The following is a 20,102-nucleotide window of genomic DNA, read 5'->3' on the forward strand; positions in this document are numbered from 1 at the left end:
TGAGAATACACCCCACTTATTCACTACACCAACTGATATGATGAAAGGCCTTAAGGTCAGTCATACTTTATTACCAGATCTAAAGGACGGATATCCGGAAATAAAGAGTTAGCAGCTGCGAACCTTCCCACTGTGCCCTCATGGTCATTCTGTGTCTTTTTGAGTAACAGGGTAAGGGTGCCCAAACTTTAATCCATGCCACAATCACTGTTAAATGTTTTCCTCCTTTGCAAGTTCATGGAATAAAAAGTAACAGCCCATTAACAACTGAGGAAGGGCTCGAAGAAAATACAGATATAGATGATGAGTCTCACTACATCTCATCCCTACTGTAAACAACCGAGCTTTCTTGCCAAATCACACCAAGTCTCGCGCGATTTGGACGGAGCGATCGACTATAGATAGCATCGTGAGCTAATCGATCGTTAGCAGACGTTAAATCTTGACGCCCGCCAAAAACAAACATTTACAAACACAGAGGAGCAGTCCGTGATATAATCAATGTGGGATGACACAGTGGTCCAAACGCCCGACCTCTCCTGAAGGGCCAGTCCGTTGTGTTTGCCCAGCTCGTCGGTAACCGTGCTGCTGCTAAGAAGCTAGGTTGCTAACGTCCGTCGTTTTGGTGTCAGTACGGTATAACCAGGAAGGAGGGACCAGGCGAACAGTCAGGCAGCCTGGCCTCAGAGGTTGCCCCACTTCTTTAAACATTTATTTGAGAAAAACCGAGCTCGTCCATTCTGCTGAAAACGGAAAGAAAGGTAACTGCGACGCGGTTTCATTTTGTAGTTTAGCTGGAGGTAGTTAAAGTTGGTTTGACGATGGTTAAATATTGAGTAACGTTAAGTATCGCTAACGTGTGTGCTTACAGGACCATTATCGAAAGCTTTATTCATTTTTGTTAGACTTCATCATTGTCTACTGCCGCTGCACTTTGAGCAAAACTAACTCTGAATGTTGTTGACATTATTTTGTCTCCAGTTATATCAGTTTAATTGCTGTAACGCAGTGGCACCTGTTCCCCTAACCTCATTTTGTCTCTATGCACCCAGCTTTATATGGTATTTATTAACGAAATAAATAAAATAAAAAAAAAAAAAACAGAAAACGACCGAATTGAACATTGGTCCCATCGTGGTTTCCGTTAGTGAACTGTTACCACGCGAAAATATATTTGTAAATTGAATTTGGGATTGAATGTGTGCAACAGCTTTATTAAACAGCTATGAGATATAGAGATGCAACGATGAGTCGATTAATTGATTAGTCGATCATCAGGAAATTAAGCTGAAACTATTTTGAAAATCAATTTATCGTTCAGATTCGAATTTTTTTTTAAAGAAAAAACCCCAATTCTCTGGTTCCAGCTCCTCAAATGTATATATTTGCCATTTTCTTTAGTCCTCTACGATATTAAACTTAATATCTTTGGGTTTTGGACTGTTGGTCAGACAAAACAAGACATTTCAGCGCAATACCTTGAGGTGTGTGAAACTCTACACAGCATTTTTCACCATTTTCTGACATTTGATACACCAAATGACTAATCCCCTAAACTAGGAAACTAGCGCCTACCTCCGCCAGTCTCAGACAACATACACCAGACTTCAGACTTGTGTAATCCTGCTGACAAATAAACCAACACACAGACACGGGTGAAAATGTAACCTCCTTTGCGGAGGTAATAATCAACAGATTCAACGATAAAGAGAATAATCATTAGTTGCAGCCCTACATTATTTTCTCCGTAGTTATAACTTCTTCTTTGCTGTTAACTCGGTGGCACCTGTTGTCTGCAGTGCACAGGTAACCTTATATTGTCTCTTTCCACGTAGCTGTAAATGGCGATGATTAACAAAACTAACATTAGAAAATATCCGAATTGAACACTGAACCCAGCATTGCTTGTGTTACGGAACTGTTATTTTTTTACCCTGACATTAATACCACTGTATTCGAAGAGGGTAAAATATATTTGTAAATTGAATTTGGGATTGGATAAGGCACAATACTTATTCAATAGTAATATTAATCAGTTATCTCATATTACAGATACGATAGACATAGATGAATATTGAACTCCTACATTATAAGCACTTACAATGACCGTAACCTATAGGGAAGTAATGGTATAATTTATTTTGTATTACTATCCCTGTATAGTGTATACTCAGCACACAGTATAGCCTACTTATGGTTCTATTCTATTTTTATTTTATCGTATTTATTTTTATTTTAATATTTAATTTAGTCTATTAACTTATTTTATATAATTTTCCTTTATTTGTATTTGTTTTTTTCCTGCCTTGTTTTTGAAATTAATGTGAAGTGGCTGCTGTAACCGTGCAATTTCCGTTTGGGATTAATGGAGTACTCTACCAACCAACCAGCCAACCAACCCAATTAAACTTGATTCGCTCTTGACTTGAGCAGCTTTGATCCAGTTTTCTGCTACTGCTGTGGTCTTTTCAGGTTTTGCAGGTTTCATAGACAGATATTTCCCTCTATTGTTACACTGTATTTGTCTTTGGTTAGACGGTGCAAACACCTTTTCATAGACCATCAGCCCACACAACCAGCGCAGGTCATTTATAAGAGTGAACCAGAACTAGTTCTCCATCGATTACTACACTACAGCACATGTTATGTGATAGATTACATTAGGTGAGAGAAACAAGTAGAATAGCACTGCATAATCATATTTAAATTTCACTGCTTGTGGAAGTTTATTGCATTAGATGCAGAGTGCACAGACTATCAGAGATCTTTGCCTCCTTTACCGTCAGAGACAGTGTGCAGTGATGAAATGGAAAACTTGAAATTATGCATGCTTGCTTTCACTTCCGTTTCTGGTTTAATGTCAAAGGGAGAACTGGGCCTCCGCAGCATACAGTAGATAATGTGTTGAAAGTCAACTCACTGATGATGCTCCTCACTGTATTTATCATTCAGGGCATGAATAAAGCTTGCAGGGCCTTTTCCAGAGCGGAACAGCATCAGGGATGATGCTATGAATACAAACTCTTAAAAGACCAAACTGTTAACCATAAAGGTTATTATAAGGGCTGACTCTCTATGCATTTTTAGGCTAGAAGCTTACTGTGCACAGCTCTGCATATTTAGCTCACCCAGTAAAACCTAGTTGTTGAGCAGTTAGCCATGCAACTGCTAATGCTGATTTTACGTTTAAGATAATACGCATGGATCTCCACTCGTCTTTACAAAACTCACAAAAACAGGTTTTTCCTAACCTAATATAGGACTAAAGTGGTTTAAATACCTGACAAACAGGGCCTGCAAAGAGGTATTTCTTATTTTAATTGGTTGTATTCAAAGTTTGAAGTCCAGGGGAAGAGCGGTAAGGGGCTCTTGTCACCTAGATTGACTTAAGTGGCCTGCTTTATATTTGGACGGGCAGGGGAAGCCCTGTAGGAACAACCATTGTTTGACACATAGCAACTGTTGTCATCCACAACATTCAGTGAAAACCCCTATTATGCATTTGATTGGGTCCTGAAAGGGAATCTTACATAAAATGCAAATGCTTCAGACTTTAACTTAACAGTACAGTACTTAACACGTCGTGGTTCAAAGCCCTGTAGTAGTAAAGCATTCTCCCCGCCCAACTGCAGTAAAGCAACACTATATGCTCTAGGACTGCTGCTTTGTAAGGGATTAATGGTTGCAACTTCATTTTGAAGAAGAAATGCTTGCAGGAGATTATTTTTTCAGATATCACTCAAGCATCTCAGATAATAGGGAGCAGAATAGACAAAAAGCAGCTCAATTCGGTTGCGTAAAATTGTAAAAATGCCTGGTAATTTAGTCAACATTTTTTCTTTCTTAGCATATATATAAAAGAAAATTTTTTATATATATATATATATATAAGAAAATTTTATATATATAATTTATTTATTTATTTATTTTTTTATTTTTTTTTTAATATTGAGATAAAATACCAGGTGTCTTATTCAAATTCCTCTTTAATCTTTCACCTCCTCTGAGATTTTTCATTTTCAGTCTCTGTTGATTCAGTGGTTAGGTTTTTGGTCAAGGTCACCTAAGTGAGGCATTTTACTGAGGTTAACAGAGGTTCTGTAATTATTTTACAGAAGATGTGGGCAACAGTGAAATAAGAAAAGTTGATCGATGGAAGATATCCATTGTTGGATACTTTTAGGTGCTTGGATCCTGGTTGGGTTATTTTTGTGCTGCTTGATTCTTTGTTCTTTGACTTGGCCTTGCATTCTTTATTCAGTGTCACTTTTGACTTCCTTAAAGTCAAACATGTCCTTTTTAAAAATCTGTTTTTTTGCAACATTTTGTAATCTTTGAAATTCAAAAGCATGTAAGGTAGTTGTATTGTGATTACTATCATTAATCTTGATTAACTGTCTCAATGACTTTTTTTAGCTGCAAAAGACTATATAACTCATTTTTTTAATATTAATGATACTTCAGGATTCTCACTTCTGCTCTCAGAAACAAACAACACAGAACACAATCAGACAGAGAGATGATGTGTAGATCTAATCAGACTTGTTTGCTAAATTTTATAGAAAAGATGATCTCCTTAATTGGTTGATTCAGAGTCTGTATCCTGTTGTTGAGGCGGGCCATGTCCTTTGATAGCTGCACTATTTAGGTTGAGTGTGTCAGATGTTGGGCCAGCCCTCACTATTCAGCAACATCTTGTGCGCACAGACGCTCTGCTTCATCTTTCTCATATCGCTGCCGTCCCATGTACACGTTTGCATGCTGTTCCAGGTGTCCGCTTCAGTTTTAAAACTGAGCTCCTGGCCTCTGTGTGTTATTACTGCATTGGTTTTGATTTATTTTTTTCTGACAGTTCAAGGTCATATGGGGCCTTAGGGGCTGTTGATGGCAGGCCTGAAAGCAGCTAGGTGCAGAGATCTTGATGACGGGCTACAAGGTGTCATGTACGGTCTGCAGTCCTGGCCTGTCAGCAGGTCTTGGAATACGCAGCTGTATGATCCTGATTAATGTGGAGGATTTGTTTGAATTGCATCTGATGATTTTTACGCAACACTGTAACCTTTGGTATCAGTTGCAGGCCTACAGTTAACCTTGACTAAGTAAATTGTGTGTGCAAGCAAAACATTAGCATCAACAATACCTTATAAGTAACTTGTTTTTTTTAATGTTTTTAAGGAAAAGAATATTGACACTGGCATGAGCGCAAAGATGTCGAAGGCTCCGGATTCTCATGCTCAGTCTCGCTCCAGATCCAGAACCAGGTCCAGATCCAGATCCTACTCCAGATCTCACTCTAGAAGCAACTCCCGCTCAAGATCCAGAAAACGTCGCTATAGGTAATTCCAGTTATGTTTTTCTGTTTTTGCCATGAATCCACTTCTGTTTGATACCATCAAGAACCCTCTTCACCTTTATTTATATTGTGAATATACTCAGCAGGACCTTACTGATTTTTAATTACGAGTATAATTTATTAAGTATGTCATCAAAGGAAATGTGATACAGTGATTATAGGGCAGCTATTGTAAGCACAGCCTAAAAGCCACTGAACTGTTTAATAAATATTTTTTTTTATAATTCATGATGATTAAGTGTGCTGTTTTTCTAATAGGCACTACAGCTGTAAGTTGTTCTAGTCATGTTACTACCAGTGGGACTAATGATTTTTATAAATTGATTAACATTTAACAGTACACATGTCACATTTATTAGTCATTGACCATGAGTCTTTCATAAAGTGTGTGGAGTATATGTTTCAGTAGAGTTTTTTTTTTTTTTTCTTTATCTTGACAAAGGTAATCACTTTTGGTTGCTGCATTGGTGGCTGTTTAATCTCTGCTTTAACAGCATGTTTTTTCTGTATGTTGTATGTTGATATAAAACAAAATCACCTAAATAAATACTTGTGTTAGTATCTGTTTGGCTTTTGCCTTAAGGCTGTACATAGCAACAAGGAAATGGCCAGCTCGTGTTTCAGTTGTGTGTTTAGTAACTTTTTGCTTCGTCATGACAGCCATATTATTGATGAGGCACTCCTGTAACGCGCTACGCTGTTCTCGTCAAAATCACCTTTCAAACTGTTGACTTTTTTTTTTTTTAACCTAAACTTAAAACAATTAGTGCTCCCAAATAATGTCTTACAATTATGTAATGCGGTTTTATTTTGCAAGCTTTCTAAGGTTCGGAATTACCATAAGATTTTATTTCTGTGATTGATACTGTAACGTAACCATATTTGGGAAGGTGTGGAGAGAGGGGGTTTCTGACTCTTATGTGACTGTCTGACATGCAGTTCAGTCAGAGTATAATAGGTTTGTTGTGCTTCTTTTGCTTGGCTCAACTCACTCTAGGTTTTGCTTTTGATTTGCATAAATGTTTTTCCTATTTTCCAGTAGAAGGAAGGCTGATAAAGTCTCAATCAATTTGCATTAGTTTACCTTTAGTCTCATTTAGGAGTCACCAGTCATCATTTGTATTTGTGACATGGTAGTATTACAAGATTTCAACCAATATGGCCAATATAATGTCTTATTTATTTATTATGTTTTTTCTTAATTAAACGTGGCTTGCTGGCTGCCAAGCTGACAGTCTAACTGCGTGTGCGTTAAGTGACAGTGAGTTGTTGAAGTGAATTGTTTTCCTGAAAAGCATTTCTACACTGCATGTCAGTGTTTTGTCAAAGCAGGAAAAGGGAGCTGAGAACGACTACTCTTGGCCTCGTTGTATCTCCCTCCCCCTTTACTGCCTCCTCCCTCTGTGGATTAGAGCAGATTGTGTCCTGGGTGTACCCCTTGTCCAGCACATGCATTAAGGCGACACAGACTGTCCTGCTTGTGGGAATGTCTTTTGTGTGTAATGCACCATAGTTCAGGTCTGCTCTGTTCCAATGAAAAGGCGCAAGGGGTAAGCAGAGAAACATTTTCATGTAATGCAAGCGGTGGCAACTGTGAGTGTTCTTGTTCATGAGTTTCATCAGGACAGGTGCAGTGTTAATATTGTGTCATTTAATGTCACATTTCTTATGTCCTCCCTTCATTGCTACTTTACATTTTCACTAGAATGTGAAGTTTTTTTTCTTTGTAACAGGTTCATGCACCAAAAACGGTTTGGTTATTACTTGTATTACTTTCTTTCATAAGCGAGGCTACACTATGCTGTTTTTATAAGCTGACATTTTTCAGTTACAGATATGATGACAGACAGCAGACCAACCATGATAACCTTATGTCTTCTGTATTTCAATCACATTAAACTCTGTTGTATCATTCAAACTTCAAAGCAGTTTGTCCTTAATGGAGCAGCCTGCAGAAAGTTATTTGGAAATTATTGATGGGACAGTGTATAGATCTTTAATATGTATGATATATGTAATATATGTTGGTTTACATCTGTGTTACTATGAGTGGAAAGGCAGAGCAATATACAGACTGTTTCAGAGTTGGAAGGAGGAGATACTTCCCAGTTATAGCTGAGGTTCGTTGCCCCTTGTTGACCTGAACACCTTCATTATGTTTTATTTTTCAAATTTGTTATTTGCTCCAAGCCTTTAACTTCTCAAAAGGGGGTGTTCGAGTTCATAACAATGTGCTTTTGAGATTATAATTATAGTTTTGTTTCAGAGGTTTTTGAGAATCCACCCACATTTGTGGTGTAGCAGGTTTTAAAATGTTATTTTGAAATATATGTCCAAAGCCCATTGCTTTAAATTACTTTCGATAGACAAATGATCAAGCAAAAGTAATTTAAATAGAGAGTGTGTGTGTGCACGTGTGTGCGAAAATGCACGCGCGTTTGTGTGTGTGTGGATAAATGCAGCCTGTGTTTGTATTCTAAACAAAATGTGTTGTAGTAGCCACCAGGAGCCATTATGTGGGCCTGGGGACCCACAGTTAAATGAGGAGTAGTTTGTGTGATGTTATTTCAATCTCAAGGATTACGAGAATAAAAGGTGGTGTTTTGAGAAGTTTCATTTCTCCACTATGGCAACTAACAGGTGCCGTAGGCTCCATCTGCTGGTCAGATAACACAATGATCAGCCCTATCTTTTAAAACAGTCTATTGAAACAATAGAATAGAACAGAATATAGAATAAAATTATCTCTTCATCTTCTGATTATTTTCTTGATTAATCAGTTAATTATTTTGGCTACAGCCTGTGAGAGAGTGGTGAAAAAATGTCTATTGCAAGTTCTGAAACACCAAGGCGACGTCTTCGAATCACTTAATTTGTCCATCCAACAGTCCAAAACCTCAAACTTTTCGCTACAGTAAATTTTAGGAACCCCTCATCCTTCAGGATCATTGTAGGGCCATATAGATGATTTAGTAGAATAATGACTGTTAGTGTGTTGTAAGTTAGCTGATCCAGGATATTTTTAGTCTTTTATTGTAGTTGGCTCTGAATTAAACATGGTTAATTTTACTCTATAATGTAAAATCAGTCTACAGTTTGGGCTCAGTAGCAGCTTAATGGCAAAAGAAGTGGGGCTTGAAGATTCATTCTTGACCTTGGAAACAGCAGTTTGACAAAATAAATTCTTAACATAAGATTGTACTCAGTTGATTTTTGAGAGGCTTTAAAACGCATCTCTTGTGTTTGCTCAGTTGTCAAATAGATGGTTTAGTTGTTTATCACGTGACCCAAGTGTGGAATTTCAATCAGGTAATAAGTGGTTTTATATGGGGGGCGATAGGCTGTTTCAAAGGTCTCCGGGGTTGGATGTTTAAAGTTTCTTTGATCTTTCGCTGAGCGTTCGCTGACTCCCGATCAGTGCATTTGACCTATTCTCAGCTGAAGCTGTGACTGGCTTTGGTCTGGTGTTCACAGACATGTGATGTTGTCTGTTGCCGGTGTTGAATCAGCATCTTGTCGAGGTCGTTTCACTAATGTATAGTTTCCCACAAGAGAAGTAGGTCTGCACCGCCTTGTTCTGAACTTACCGAGGAGAAAACTGGGATAGGCTAGACCGAATGGTTTGTTGACTTTATTTTTTCTTCTTCTGTCTTTCCCTTCCTCTCTCTCATTCAGTTCTAGGTCTCGTTCCCGCTCCCGTTCACACTCTCCATCCTACAGAAACTATCCTACCAGGGACTATCAGAATAACAGAGGTGGGTTCAGAGGCTACAACCGAGGCTACAGGAGGCCATACCACTACCGAGGCAGAAACCGAGGCTATTACCAACGTGGTCATTACCAGAACAGAGGAGGAGGCGGTGGCTACAACTATAAAGCCAACTGGCAGGGTGGTGGTGGAGGCTGGCACGATCGCCACTATGACCAGGACCACCACTCACACAGTCCAAGGAGGGGGCGCTCCCGCTCCCGCACACCCAGGAAGCGCTCAGGCAGCCGGAGCCGCTCTCGCTACTCTGATCGCTCATCGTCAGGCAGATCTCGTCGTTCCAGACGCTCCAGCTACTCCTCTCGATCCCGGTCCTCATCCCCACGCCATCGCAGCGGCAAGGGCAAGCCTGGCGCCAAGGATGCTAAAGAAAAGCTAACAGAAAGTCAAGCAGAGAAACCAGGTCAAGCAGCAGAAGGCAGTGCCATCGAGAAGGCATCTGGGGGCAAGTGGATTGACTATGACGCCAGCCCCAAACGAACCAGCCCTAAGAAAGAGGATGCTCCCTCTGGTTCCGAGAGCAAAGGGCCCGGGAGTGGCGGTCCTCTTTGGAAAACCATCGGCAGCGCAACCCCTCCAGCCAAGAGCCCTACAAAGTCAGGACAAACTGCCTGTTTCAGCGGCTTTGGGTTCTTCTCAAAGGAAGATGTCAAAGCTGGAGATAAGACTGTGATCTCTGCTGCCTTCAAAAAGTATGTCTATTACTTATTTTTTTAGTTATTTTAATCTAATTACATTTGTTTTCTTTTTAATTTCCTAACAAATTATGAACGTTATTTTTCTTTCAAACATGTTTAGCCTTTTTCAAAGATCCTTGGAAGAATACAGGTTAAAAAGGAATGAAACATAAGCCACCTGATTTTAAGTGCATTGAAAATATAGCCGACTATTTTCTGTGCCCTGAGAGGAAGTTGTATGAAATCCCACTTACTTAGGACGATGGTGGTTACGTGAGTATAATTATTTCAATGTAAGTCCTGGTCTGTACTGTTTGCATTAGGGGTGGGCATTTTCACAAATGATCAAGATAGGAAATAAAAACATTGGTTGGTTTATCAGCCATTTGGGAAAACAGTCAGCTGGAAGTGGTAATGTTAAGTTTCAATTTTACTTTTAATTCAAGGAGGTAAATCAGCTTTGTTCAGACTAGGATGGTGTGTCCCCATGTCAACTGAAAGGATAATTATTAATGCTGACCTCTTGACAGCACAGAGATTAAATTAATTGCTAGCATTTTTCATTCTCTCCTGAACAAGTTTGTGAAGAGCAGCTGAAATAGGTGTATTCATTTTGGGGAATACACTCATTAGCTTTTTTGTCAAGAGTTAGGTGAAAATTTTGATACCGCTCTCATGTCTGTCTAAAAAACATAACAGCAAACGGACCCTTAGCTTAGCTTAGCATAGCATAAAGACTAAAAACGGGGAAACAGGTAGCCTGGCCCTGTCCAAGGGTAACAAAATCCACTCACCACAAGGGAGCATCATCTCTCCAGTTCTTTTCACTCCCTGTTAAAACGAATGCAGGGGTACCTCATCTGATGTTTTCAAAGCTAAATTTTGCTGGTGACAGAGCGGTTATTAGTTTAATCACTGAAGATGAAATTAATTATCATAAATGTGTGGAAGAGTTTCTTGAATAGCGGGTGGCCAGTTTTCGTCAGCTAAATACCAAGAAAAGGAAGCGTATAAGTTTTGATTTTAGAACAGGAAGAAAGACACACAAAGAAGTTGATATGAACGGTGACAGTATTGAAGTTGTAAATGAAAGCAAATATCCATGGACAGTAATCAATGTAAAACTGTCAGGGGATATAAACACTAGTGTCATTTACAGGAAAGGGTGACAATGATTGCATTTTATGCGTGAGTTTGGAGTGGACAGACAGATACTGGTTTTCTATCGTTCATTCGTATAGAGCTTTCCAACTTACTGTTTTATTACTTGGTATTTCTCACCATCTTTAGTAAAAATTAAGAAACTCAATAAGATTAACATGTCTAGTAAGATTGTAGGTCAACAACAGCACAGTAAGACACTGCTTTGTGAGTGTATTGCCGCTGGGGACTGCCCATGCTCAGAGATCTGTTCTGTTAAACAAATCCTTGTGATACACTTGTGTCACTTTCATTTTGATGTACCATGGAGCAATATGGTGTTTGAGGTCTGTCTTTAGTTGTAATGTCTTTTGTTGTTAATGTACTTGTCTGACAATTGCCACAGATACAAATAGAATTGCTGAAACTTACTACCAGCACTTCTAAAGCTCAATGATTTTAACATTTGTTAAATCGGTACAAAGAGCAAAGTATAAAACTGCTGAGTTGTGGTAGGCGATTTTTTTAACTTTGGACAGAGCCAGGCTAGTTGTTTTCCCCCATTTCCAGTCTTTATGCTATTCTAAGCTAAGTGCTAGCTGTAGTATATTTAAAGGAAGGATATGAGTGTTATCAGTCTTCTTATCAAAAGTTCCCCTCAAAATGTTGAAGTGTTTGCTTAATGCTTTTAGATCGGTTGACTTTTTTAAAGCTATTTTTATCTCATTTTTCCTTCGAAAAAGGTTTTCTCAAGGTTTTTGGATGTACAAACGCGACACTGTTACTGCATTTAGTGAAAAATGACAGGAATGAACACTCGCAATACTTGCATGGTACTAATGTTAGTTTTGGGCGAGGGAAGATTAGACTTAAGGACATTAATGCAAGAAAAAGGTCAACAGAAATTCTAATCCAATAATTAACATAGTAAAGAGAGGTTTTACCATGCCCACCCCTGGTGTGTGTATAAAATTTTTCACTTTCAGCTTGTGAGAATATGTTTTACTTTTGTAATCATGTTATTTTCTTCTTTCATTGTTTGCCTTAATCTCTAAACTCTAATTTATTATAAGCATATTAGTAGTGTACCTGGCGTAAAACATACTAAAGCTAAGTTTGGTTCTCTGTTTCAGGTTCTTGGCTGAAAATAAAAACAAAAAGCAGGCAGCTGAAAAGGAGAATGGTCGTGAAAAGGAGCAGAGCACTGCAGACAGAGAAGTAGAGAAAGGAAGCAAACCAGCGGACCTTTTCAACATGTCCGCTTCTTTCGGCGACTCCAAGGAAGACAAGACCCATCCCTTCTTCGATGCTGGAGAAGAGGAGTTCCTCAAGTCTCACGGGCTGAAAGACCGGGACATTGAGGAAGATGGCGAGATCAAGCCAACCCTGACGGCTCGGGACATTTTCGGGAAATGGGGGGATGAGCCAAGCTATTCAACGTCCTACCCGTCAATTAAGGAGAAAAGCCGGAGAGACGCTGAAGAGGCTGAGCCCATAGATCACATGGAGGAGGATTTGTACCGAAGCCGCAAGCATAGCTCAAAGAAAGAGGAGAAATCTAAGAAGAAGGAGAAGAAAGAAAAGTCCAGGAGGAGTCTGTCCCCTCCCACAACGTCTAGAGAGAAAGACCGCCCGCTGTTTCCTGGAGCTTTCCCTCCTCGTGAGGAGTCACCTTTACGACATCCGTCGGCTTCAAGGGAGGACTTTGAGCTCAAAATTGGGGCTTTGGGTGAAATGCCCAGGTACAGTATGTGTGGTAATACACATTCATATAATGACCTCTGCAATGTTACTATATTGGCCTGAATATAAGACAACTCCCTCGTTTCCAAAAGCTGCTTTGGGAAAAAGACTTTTTGAGGATCAAAAATACTTTGAGTAGTCAAATAGATTCTCATCCTTGAAGGCTTTCCTCTCATTAAAACATAATGTAAATCCCGCTTTAGCATTTTCTTTTCTCCTAATCATGACAGCATTTTGTGCTGCTGTGGTCCATTTCTGTGGTTAAGACATCAAAATACGCTTTTGACTCCTTTTCAGTCGTCAGGAATTTATTTCCTTTAGTTACAAGGGCATTAGGAACTGCAGGGCAACATGTCTCCAGTAGCAGAAGGAACTGCAGGTTAAAATGTGCTAACTAAAAACTTAAAGGGCTGATAAACTCATTCCGACTCACTATAAACAGACTTGAAGAAACTTGCTTGCCTGGCAACACCAAGGCTACAAACAACCAGTAACGCTTGTTTGTAGCAGTGTAGTCAAGTTTCCATTCAAATGTAGCAATTCAAACACAATATCTGATAACATAATAATGCAATTCTCTTGTCCACATATGAAATAAAATTCCCTCGTCCTATATTTGGGCCAATCCTGTAGATATTTTTGCCATTAAACCTTTATTATAATTCTTTCATCAATGTTACCCACTGATTCTGTTCTCTCAGCTCCTCCCTGTCTAAAGATCGCCTCATGCCCCGAGATCTGCTGAATCCCTCTAAGAAAGATCCAGAGTTTCGTTCCATTTTCCAGCACATTCAGTCAGCACAGCTCCGTCGTAGCCCCTCTGAGCTGTTCGCTCAGCACATAGTCTCAATTGTGCACTACATCAAAGGTATAGTATGATCTGTGCGGGTCTGGTCCAGTCTCAAGGTGACAAGACAACAGGAGTTTGGACGGTTGATGAAATTTGCTGGACATATTGTTATTAGCATATGTTTGTTACCACAGTTGGTGCTCCTGCGTGTATAATAATACCTTTTTATTGTTATTTTGCAGCTCAACACTTCCACTCCTCTGACATAACTTTAAGTGAGCGGTTTGCCATGTACCAAAGAAAAGCTGCAGAGGTAGAAATGATGAAGCCAAGGAAGAGCCCAGAAATCCACAGGTATCTACAATATCTAACTATCTCATCATACAAAATTTATTCAACAAAGCATTTCCATCGTATTTTTTATAATTATTGCCTACTGACATGAAGACTTCTCGTCCTCTCTTAGGAGAATCGATGTTTCCCCCAGTGCCTTTAAGAGGCACTCTCACCTGTTTGAGGATATGGAGGAGACGAGCTACAAGGTGACCTGCCCTTTTGAAATTTGACATATTTGGAACAAGCAAATTTGAGACGATCCAAAGCAGCAGTGTTCAGCTTTGTGCTTTTCTTTCAAAGGATGCATATTTCTAAATCAAAAGAGCCCAATTGTGTTTTGTAAGTGCCAAGCAACCCCCCCCAGCCTATGAGATATGGTTATTGATTGGGTATATACGAACCCAAGCAAAGGCTAAAAGGAAGTGAATTAAGATCCCGAGTCCAAGCCTCTCAAGGGACGCTTATCAGTGCCTTTACCTTGTAAGTATTTTTCCTAAAAAGAAAATAATCAAAAGCAACAAAACAACTATGAAAGTCAATTTATTTTAATATGCTACATGCATGCTGCTGGTTACCACAAATGCTTTTATATTGAACTGTGAAAATTAGACATTTCTATGTAATAAGAGTTGTATTAAACTACACGTAGTATTTTCCAGCATTTGTGCCAAATTGTTACCTATCATAGTAATGTAATATGTAGTTTAACTGTCAGTATTCACATTTTGTCTTAACCAGTAGAGGGAACAAAATACTTACATATGTTGTACATTTGTATTTTTATTGCAGCTTTTTATTTGTTTGTCATGTTTACCATAGTAGTATTTATATAGTATTTATGAATCTGATTGCTTCACTCAAAAATTGCCCATCAGTATTGCAACCAGCTGGTCTAATGGTAAATAAACACACATCTCTCTGCAGGATCCAAGTAAAAAGTTCAAAGGTGACGTGATGGACCTTCGGCTGGATATTGAAAGACGTAAGAGGTTTGCAGGGAAAGACCGCGACTACAAGCGTGAAGGCGCCAGGAGCCCAGGAGGCTCCCGAGGACCGAGCAGAGAGAGATCCTCTGAGAAATCTGGGAAACACCACAAGAAATCCAAGTACGTTCGATCAGTTGTCAGTTTTTCAGAGAATCTGCCCGGTGCCCTGAATATAGTCCTGTCTTAGTGTAGTACTTGTTGTGCTTCACATCAGCAATAGGAGAGAGAATTGCTGAGAATCTGCAGAGAATTTGGAGCAGTGGTTACCATCGTTGCTGAGGACATGTTGCAGTGTTGATAGCAGAGGCCATAAGACGAATGTTACCAAGTCATCCTCTCTTTCTTCCTTCCACTCACCCATGCCTTTTCATCAGAAAGAGATCTTTTTCTATCACAGGCCTCATTCAGTGTAAAAACACATTCCAAAGTTTAAGAAGTTGAGTTAGTCGTTTTAGTACACTATCCCTACACCAGAGCTCAGAGAAACCTAAAGAGGGAGTTTTGTACTATAAAGACTGTAACTTTGGAAGATATTGATGTAACCAACTCAGACTGCTGAAGTCTCATATTATACATAATACAACTTCAGATAAATGAGAGCGTTCGTGAGATCTCTTCATGCCGAGAATAGACAGGAGGAACATTGGCATCTACCAGTAAACCTTTCAGTGGACAAATGGATGTGAATATTTGGTTGAATGTTTGATGTAGTTGCTTGTGTTGAGTTGGGTACTGCAATAATGTGTGTGGAAACCACGAACATTAAGAGTATGACATGGATTTATCAGCTCTGGTTTGGAAGGGAGCTTTGTGGTTTTGCTTTTTAAATTTTTTTTCTGTGAAGGATGAACAGGTAAAAAGTTCAGTGGTGTCCCTTTGTAACCTTTGGAACCACTCCAAACTTTCCACACCTTGCACTTCATATCTCTGCACTGTTTTGACAAATTATTGACGTAACTTTTTTGGGTGTAAAACTAATTTCCATTTTAACGATACTCGCATTTTTCTCACAGGAAGGGTAAGAAGAAGCGGGATCGCTCCCCGTCCTCCTCTTCCTCTTCATCCTCTCCATCCCCTTACCCTCCACCTTTCAGAGGTAAAGAGTACATGGGAGAGGGGATGGAGCACTCGGAGGAGGGCTACAGTCACTCACGTTATCCTCCACGGGACTGCACTGGACCTGGAGACAGAGGCCCTCGAGATTATGAGGTCCACAGCACGGAGAGAGGCCGAGGCCGTGGATTTGTAAGTTCCTGTCCGTGCTTTGTTTTTTTCTTCTGCTGTATTTGTTTTTTTCACTGAGGTACTGACATATCATCTTCTTGCAATTCTCTGTCCTAATGGCATCACAGTAGACTGCGCTTCTCTGCTCTGTTCCTTCCTCCTATTGCTAAGGAACATAATGTGGATGATGATGATAATGATGATGACACTCTCTCATACATATTCCATGCACTACCTGATTTTTATTAAGGTAATGTAGCGCAAGTGGAACCTCACCTCATCACTAAACTAATACCTGAATTCCATCAGTATGGCCTTTATTTGTGTGTTCTGTCGTTCTCATTGTCCCTGGGTCAATTCTTTTTTTTCTTTTTTTTTTTTTAAGACTGACTTGCACCAGGTTTATCAAAATATTCTTCCATCTTGTTGTAGAACATGTGTTTGTCACTCGACTGCAAGTTGAACTCCACCTGTTGTTTTTGATTTCAGTTCCCCAGAGTCAGAGGAAGAGGTTGGAACAGGGGAAACTATCCAGGCAACAACAGCAATGGAAACCCTGCCAATATGAATCCTCCAGTGCGCCCTCCAGAGGAGGAGTGGGACCCTGAATACACTCCCAAGAGCAGGAAGTATTACCTGGTGAGTCTCTGCAGATACTAATTAATTTAGTGGCATATATGTTTCAAGTTGGATCGCTGTTTGTGATGGTTTGTTTTTTTTTCTCACTGGTTTGAAATGGACGGGGCTGCACCCAACACAAGCTTTTAAACCAGAAATTAGCGACATTTGAATCAGAATGTGATGACAGTCGTCGTTGGCATGACTGTCAGTGAAATCTGGTCATCAAACTACACCCACACGCTCACGAGGAAGCAGATGAGCTGGGTTTTTGAGTGTTTCCCTCAGAAATACTTACAGAAAAAATATAGAAAAATATTTCATCTGACTTTAATTGAGGTGTTCTTATTTATTACCGATTACATTGACTGGAACAACTTCTTAAATGTTGAATTTTTGAATAACTGTTCTTTTGACCAAGAATTATTATCAATGTCACAAAGCTTTGCTGGAGCTGCACTCCTTTTTATGTGCTGCCAGCATGGTCCATGGTATATTGGACATTATGGTCTTATGTTGGCGTCTGTGACTCTGTAGAAACATTCTTATGAACACGATAACTCATAGTGGAAAACTTCATATTTACACCACAGTTACCCAATATGGAACAGATGATCTGATTAGATTCTGGTGTGCCTTGCTGCATAGATTTGTATATACATTTTTTTTTAATTAAACATCCATCAGCATTTTTGATAACAACCTACTAGTACTGTGAGCAAACGGTTACAGTATATAGTACGTGCCCTTAACCATTCAGCTGCTTACTTTTTTTTTTCTGAGTTTTAACTTTTTAAACTTATACGAGCCAGGGTACAAACAATTTATAATTTCTGCTTCCAGTAGTATTGAACGGCATCAAAGCGGGAAACAGACCTGACTCCATTATCTGCCAATATAAAGCTTTCAAGAACTGTAGTGCAATTGAATCAGTTTTTTATACTCACCAATAAACTGATTCAATAAACTGTAGTGCAGTTGAATCAGTTTATTGGTGAGTATAATAAAATGATTATTTTAACCAGATTAAAGGCAGTAATCTTGACTGAAGTAGGTGCTTGACCATTCGTCAATTAATTCCTCGAAACAGTCGGCAACTATTTTGATAATCCATTAATCATTAGTAATTTTTTCAAGCAAAAATGACAAACTTTCAATGGTTCCTCCTTCTCAAATCTGAAGCTCTACTGCTTTCCTCTCTTTTAGTCAATTCATTGTAAACCTAATTTCTATAAAAAACAAACTGAATATCTCAAAGTTTTAGACTGTTGGTTGGGCAAATGAGACGTTTAATGACGCTTCCTTAGGCTTTAGAAACATTTTTCACAGTATTCTGACATTTAATAGACCGAATGATTAATGCTCGAAGCCCTGGTTCTGAACCAATTTAAAACTTCTTCACATTTATTTAAACATTTTTGTAAATCTTACATATTATATATTTAACCACAGTGAAAAAGCTTAAAATGTGCAGATAATTATCAATAAGTTATAAATTGCTCCAGAGCCGAGTTCCTGCTATTTTTTCCTGCCTGCAATGGATCCCCGGAATTTGGGATTTTCTTATTTTTGTCTCGACTTCTAACGTTGCCTTGTTTCCTTTCCAGCATGATGATCGTGATGGAGAGAAGACCTGGATTGACAACCGTGGAAGAGGCCGGGGTTCCTTCCCGGCTCGCCGGGGGCGCTTCGTTTACCGAAAGGGAGGCAGCAGCCCAAAGTGGACCCACGACATGTTCCAGGGAGGAGAGGAGGGGGTGATGGGAGATGACAACATAGAAGTAGACCACAAAGACACGAAGAGCGCTGGAGACGCCTCCGCCCCGAAGCAGTAAACTGCTCCACCTCATCAGCGTCTCAGTGTCAGAGTGCTTACAGTGATGATGGAGTTATTTTAATTTTTTTCTCCCCTCCAGTTCATCTCATCATTTAACGGTTAATATGTGTTTAGTTAAAGTAAAGAAAGAAATGTAACTGACTTGAATGCAACACTCGCTTACTTTTGTATGTAAAATGAGTTGAAATTCAGTGTTTTTCATACGTAATGGTGAGTTTGATTGGTTTTGTTCTCCAGCTGGATGACTTAAAATGTATTAAGAGAGAGATTACTGAGGCAACAAAGTTCAAAGATGAAAATTCTCTGAAAACATAGCATTGTGCCTTAGAAAATAAAAAATACAGTAGGGTGTACTTGTGTAATCTGCCCCAGCTATGGTGGGTACAACTCTGTATGTCTGTCTGTCAGTGTAGTAAGGCATTTGTGGGGTTTTTTTTTTTTTCCTCTCTGTTTTGGGCTGTGATAAATCTTTGATGTGACTGCATGAAACGTTTAATTGATACCTCACTCCATGGGACCAATCAGTAGTGGGCACAGACTCATGATTTGCCATTTACAAATGATCAACATAAAAGTTACTGTCTGTTGAACCCCTGGACGGTTGATGTTTGTCATATATTATCCGAGCTTTTTCATATAGTGCCACTTAAACTGTATTTCTCATTAGGAAGTGAAGATATTTTTATGTGTGTGTGTGCTACGGTATATTCTCATTGACTTAAGGTGTTTTCTGTTTAAAAACAAACGTAAATTTAAAAGAACTGGCACCAAAATCCCCTGATTTGCTTTAGACAGATGAACTTAATTAGTTTTTCCTGCCTTTATCATATCAGTGTAGGTAAGTGGCAAACTTTTATTTAGATTTTTAATAAAAAAGAAATAGTACATCTATAGAATTATATGACTTAAATTATTTTAACCACCATCAGGGGGAGGGGAAAATAAAAACTTAATATGGTTCTTTATTTTATTTTTTTTTTAAATACACAAACTTCAGTAGTAGTTTCATAATAATCCTGATACTGAACCTCGAACATTGGGAAGAGTGAAGAGAAACCTGAAAATTTGTGATAAAACATTTTTTCAAGTGGCAAAAGATCAAGTGTGTATTTTTTGAGAGGAGTTGACACAACCCAGCAGAACCAGTTTTGTGAATCTCACCGTGCTGCTTTGTCCCACTTTTGACTGTACATACTGCATGTACTAAATAGGACTCTAGGACTGTATTTTGTTTTTGTCGTTTAATCAGAAGCTGACAACTTTTTTACCGTTCTCAAGAGCTTTGAAGTACTTGTCTTTTCATTTTCAATAAATTTTCCTTTGATTCAGGGCAATGCTGTAAGTGTGATTTTTGAGATTTCTAAATTTTCCACGAGGTAAAAAAACTGGGAACAGAAGACAGCACATACAGACCTCGCTGCTTTATATGTCAAAATATTATTAATTGCAAAACCAGCCTTTTTTTTTTCCTTTTACTATTCTTTTTCTTCAGAACTTATCAAAACCTTGTCATTATGTAAAACAGTACTGCAGTGGTAGCTTTTAGCTTAGCCACAAACTGGACCCTGCAGATTTGATGAAAGTGAAAAAAATGTTTAATGTTTTAAAAGTTATATGGGCTACAAATGA

The 20,102-nt window shown here is 39.0% G+C and overlaps 1 protein-coding gene across 4 annotated transcripts; it reads left to right on the forward strand.

The window, feature by feature from the left end:
- Positions 1-332: 332 nt before the first annotated feature.
- Positions 333-19,803, forward strand: thrap3b (thyroid hormone receptor associated protein 3b). 4 transcript variants are annotated; one of them, XR_005706678.1, is made up of 11 exons: positions 333-761; positions 5,176-5,336; positions 9,029-9,814; positions 12,073-12,681; positions 13,384-13,550; positions 13,715-13,826; positions 13,939-14,014; positions 14,733-14,914; positions 15,808-16,039; positions 16,147-16,268; positions 16,508-16,589. XR_005706678.1 is itself a non-coding variant. In XM_040121612.1 (11 exons), the coding sequence occupies exons 2-11, from the start codon at positions 5,197-5,199 to the stop codon at positions 18,469-18,471; spliced, it is 2,682 nt and encodes an 893-aa protein (XP_039977546.1). In that variant the 5' UTR covers positions 335-761; positions 5,176-5,196; the 3' UTR covers positions 18,472-19,803. The 4 variants fall into 4 exon arrangements, 3 of the variants coding, with proteins under 3 accessions (XP_039977548.1, XP_039977546.1, XP_039977547.1); XM_040121612.1 differs by lacking the exon at positions 16,147-16,268 and adding an exon at positions 18,244-19,803 and having other exon boundaries at positions 335-761; positions 16,508-16,657; XM_040121614.1 differs by lacking the exon at positions 16,508-16,589 and having other exon boundaries at positions 16,147-16,497.
- Positions 19,804-20,102: the final 299 nt, after the last annotated feature.

This window comes from Xiphias gladius, chromosome 24, assembly GCF_016859285.1.
Source record: "Xiphias gladius isolate SHS-SW01 ecotype Sanya breed wild chromosome 24, ASM1685928v1, whole genome shotgun sequence".
Lineage (NCBI taxonomy): Eukaryota > Metazoa > Chordata > Actinopteri > Istiophoriformes > Xiphiidae > Xiphias > Xiphias gladius.

Coding starts and splice junctions, on each gene's coding strand:
- thrap3b (XM_040121612.1), top strand. CDS start 5,197: ATGAGCGCAAAGATGTCGAAGGCTCCGGATTCTCATGCTCAGTCTCGC. Junction 14,915..15,807: donor AAACACCACAAGAAATCCAA/GTACGTTCGATC, acceptor TTTTTCTCACAG/GAAGGGTAAGAAGAAGCGGG. Junction 16,658..18,243: donor AGAGCAGGAAGTATTACCTG/GTGAGTCTCTGC, acceptor TTTCCTTTCCAG/CATGATGATCGTGATGGAGA.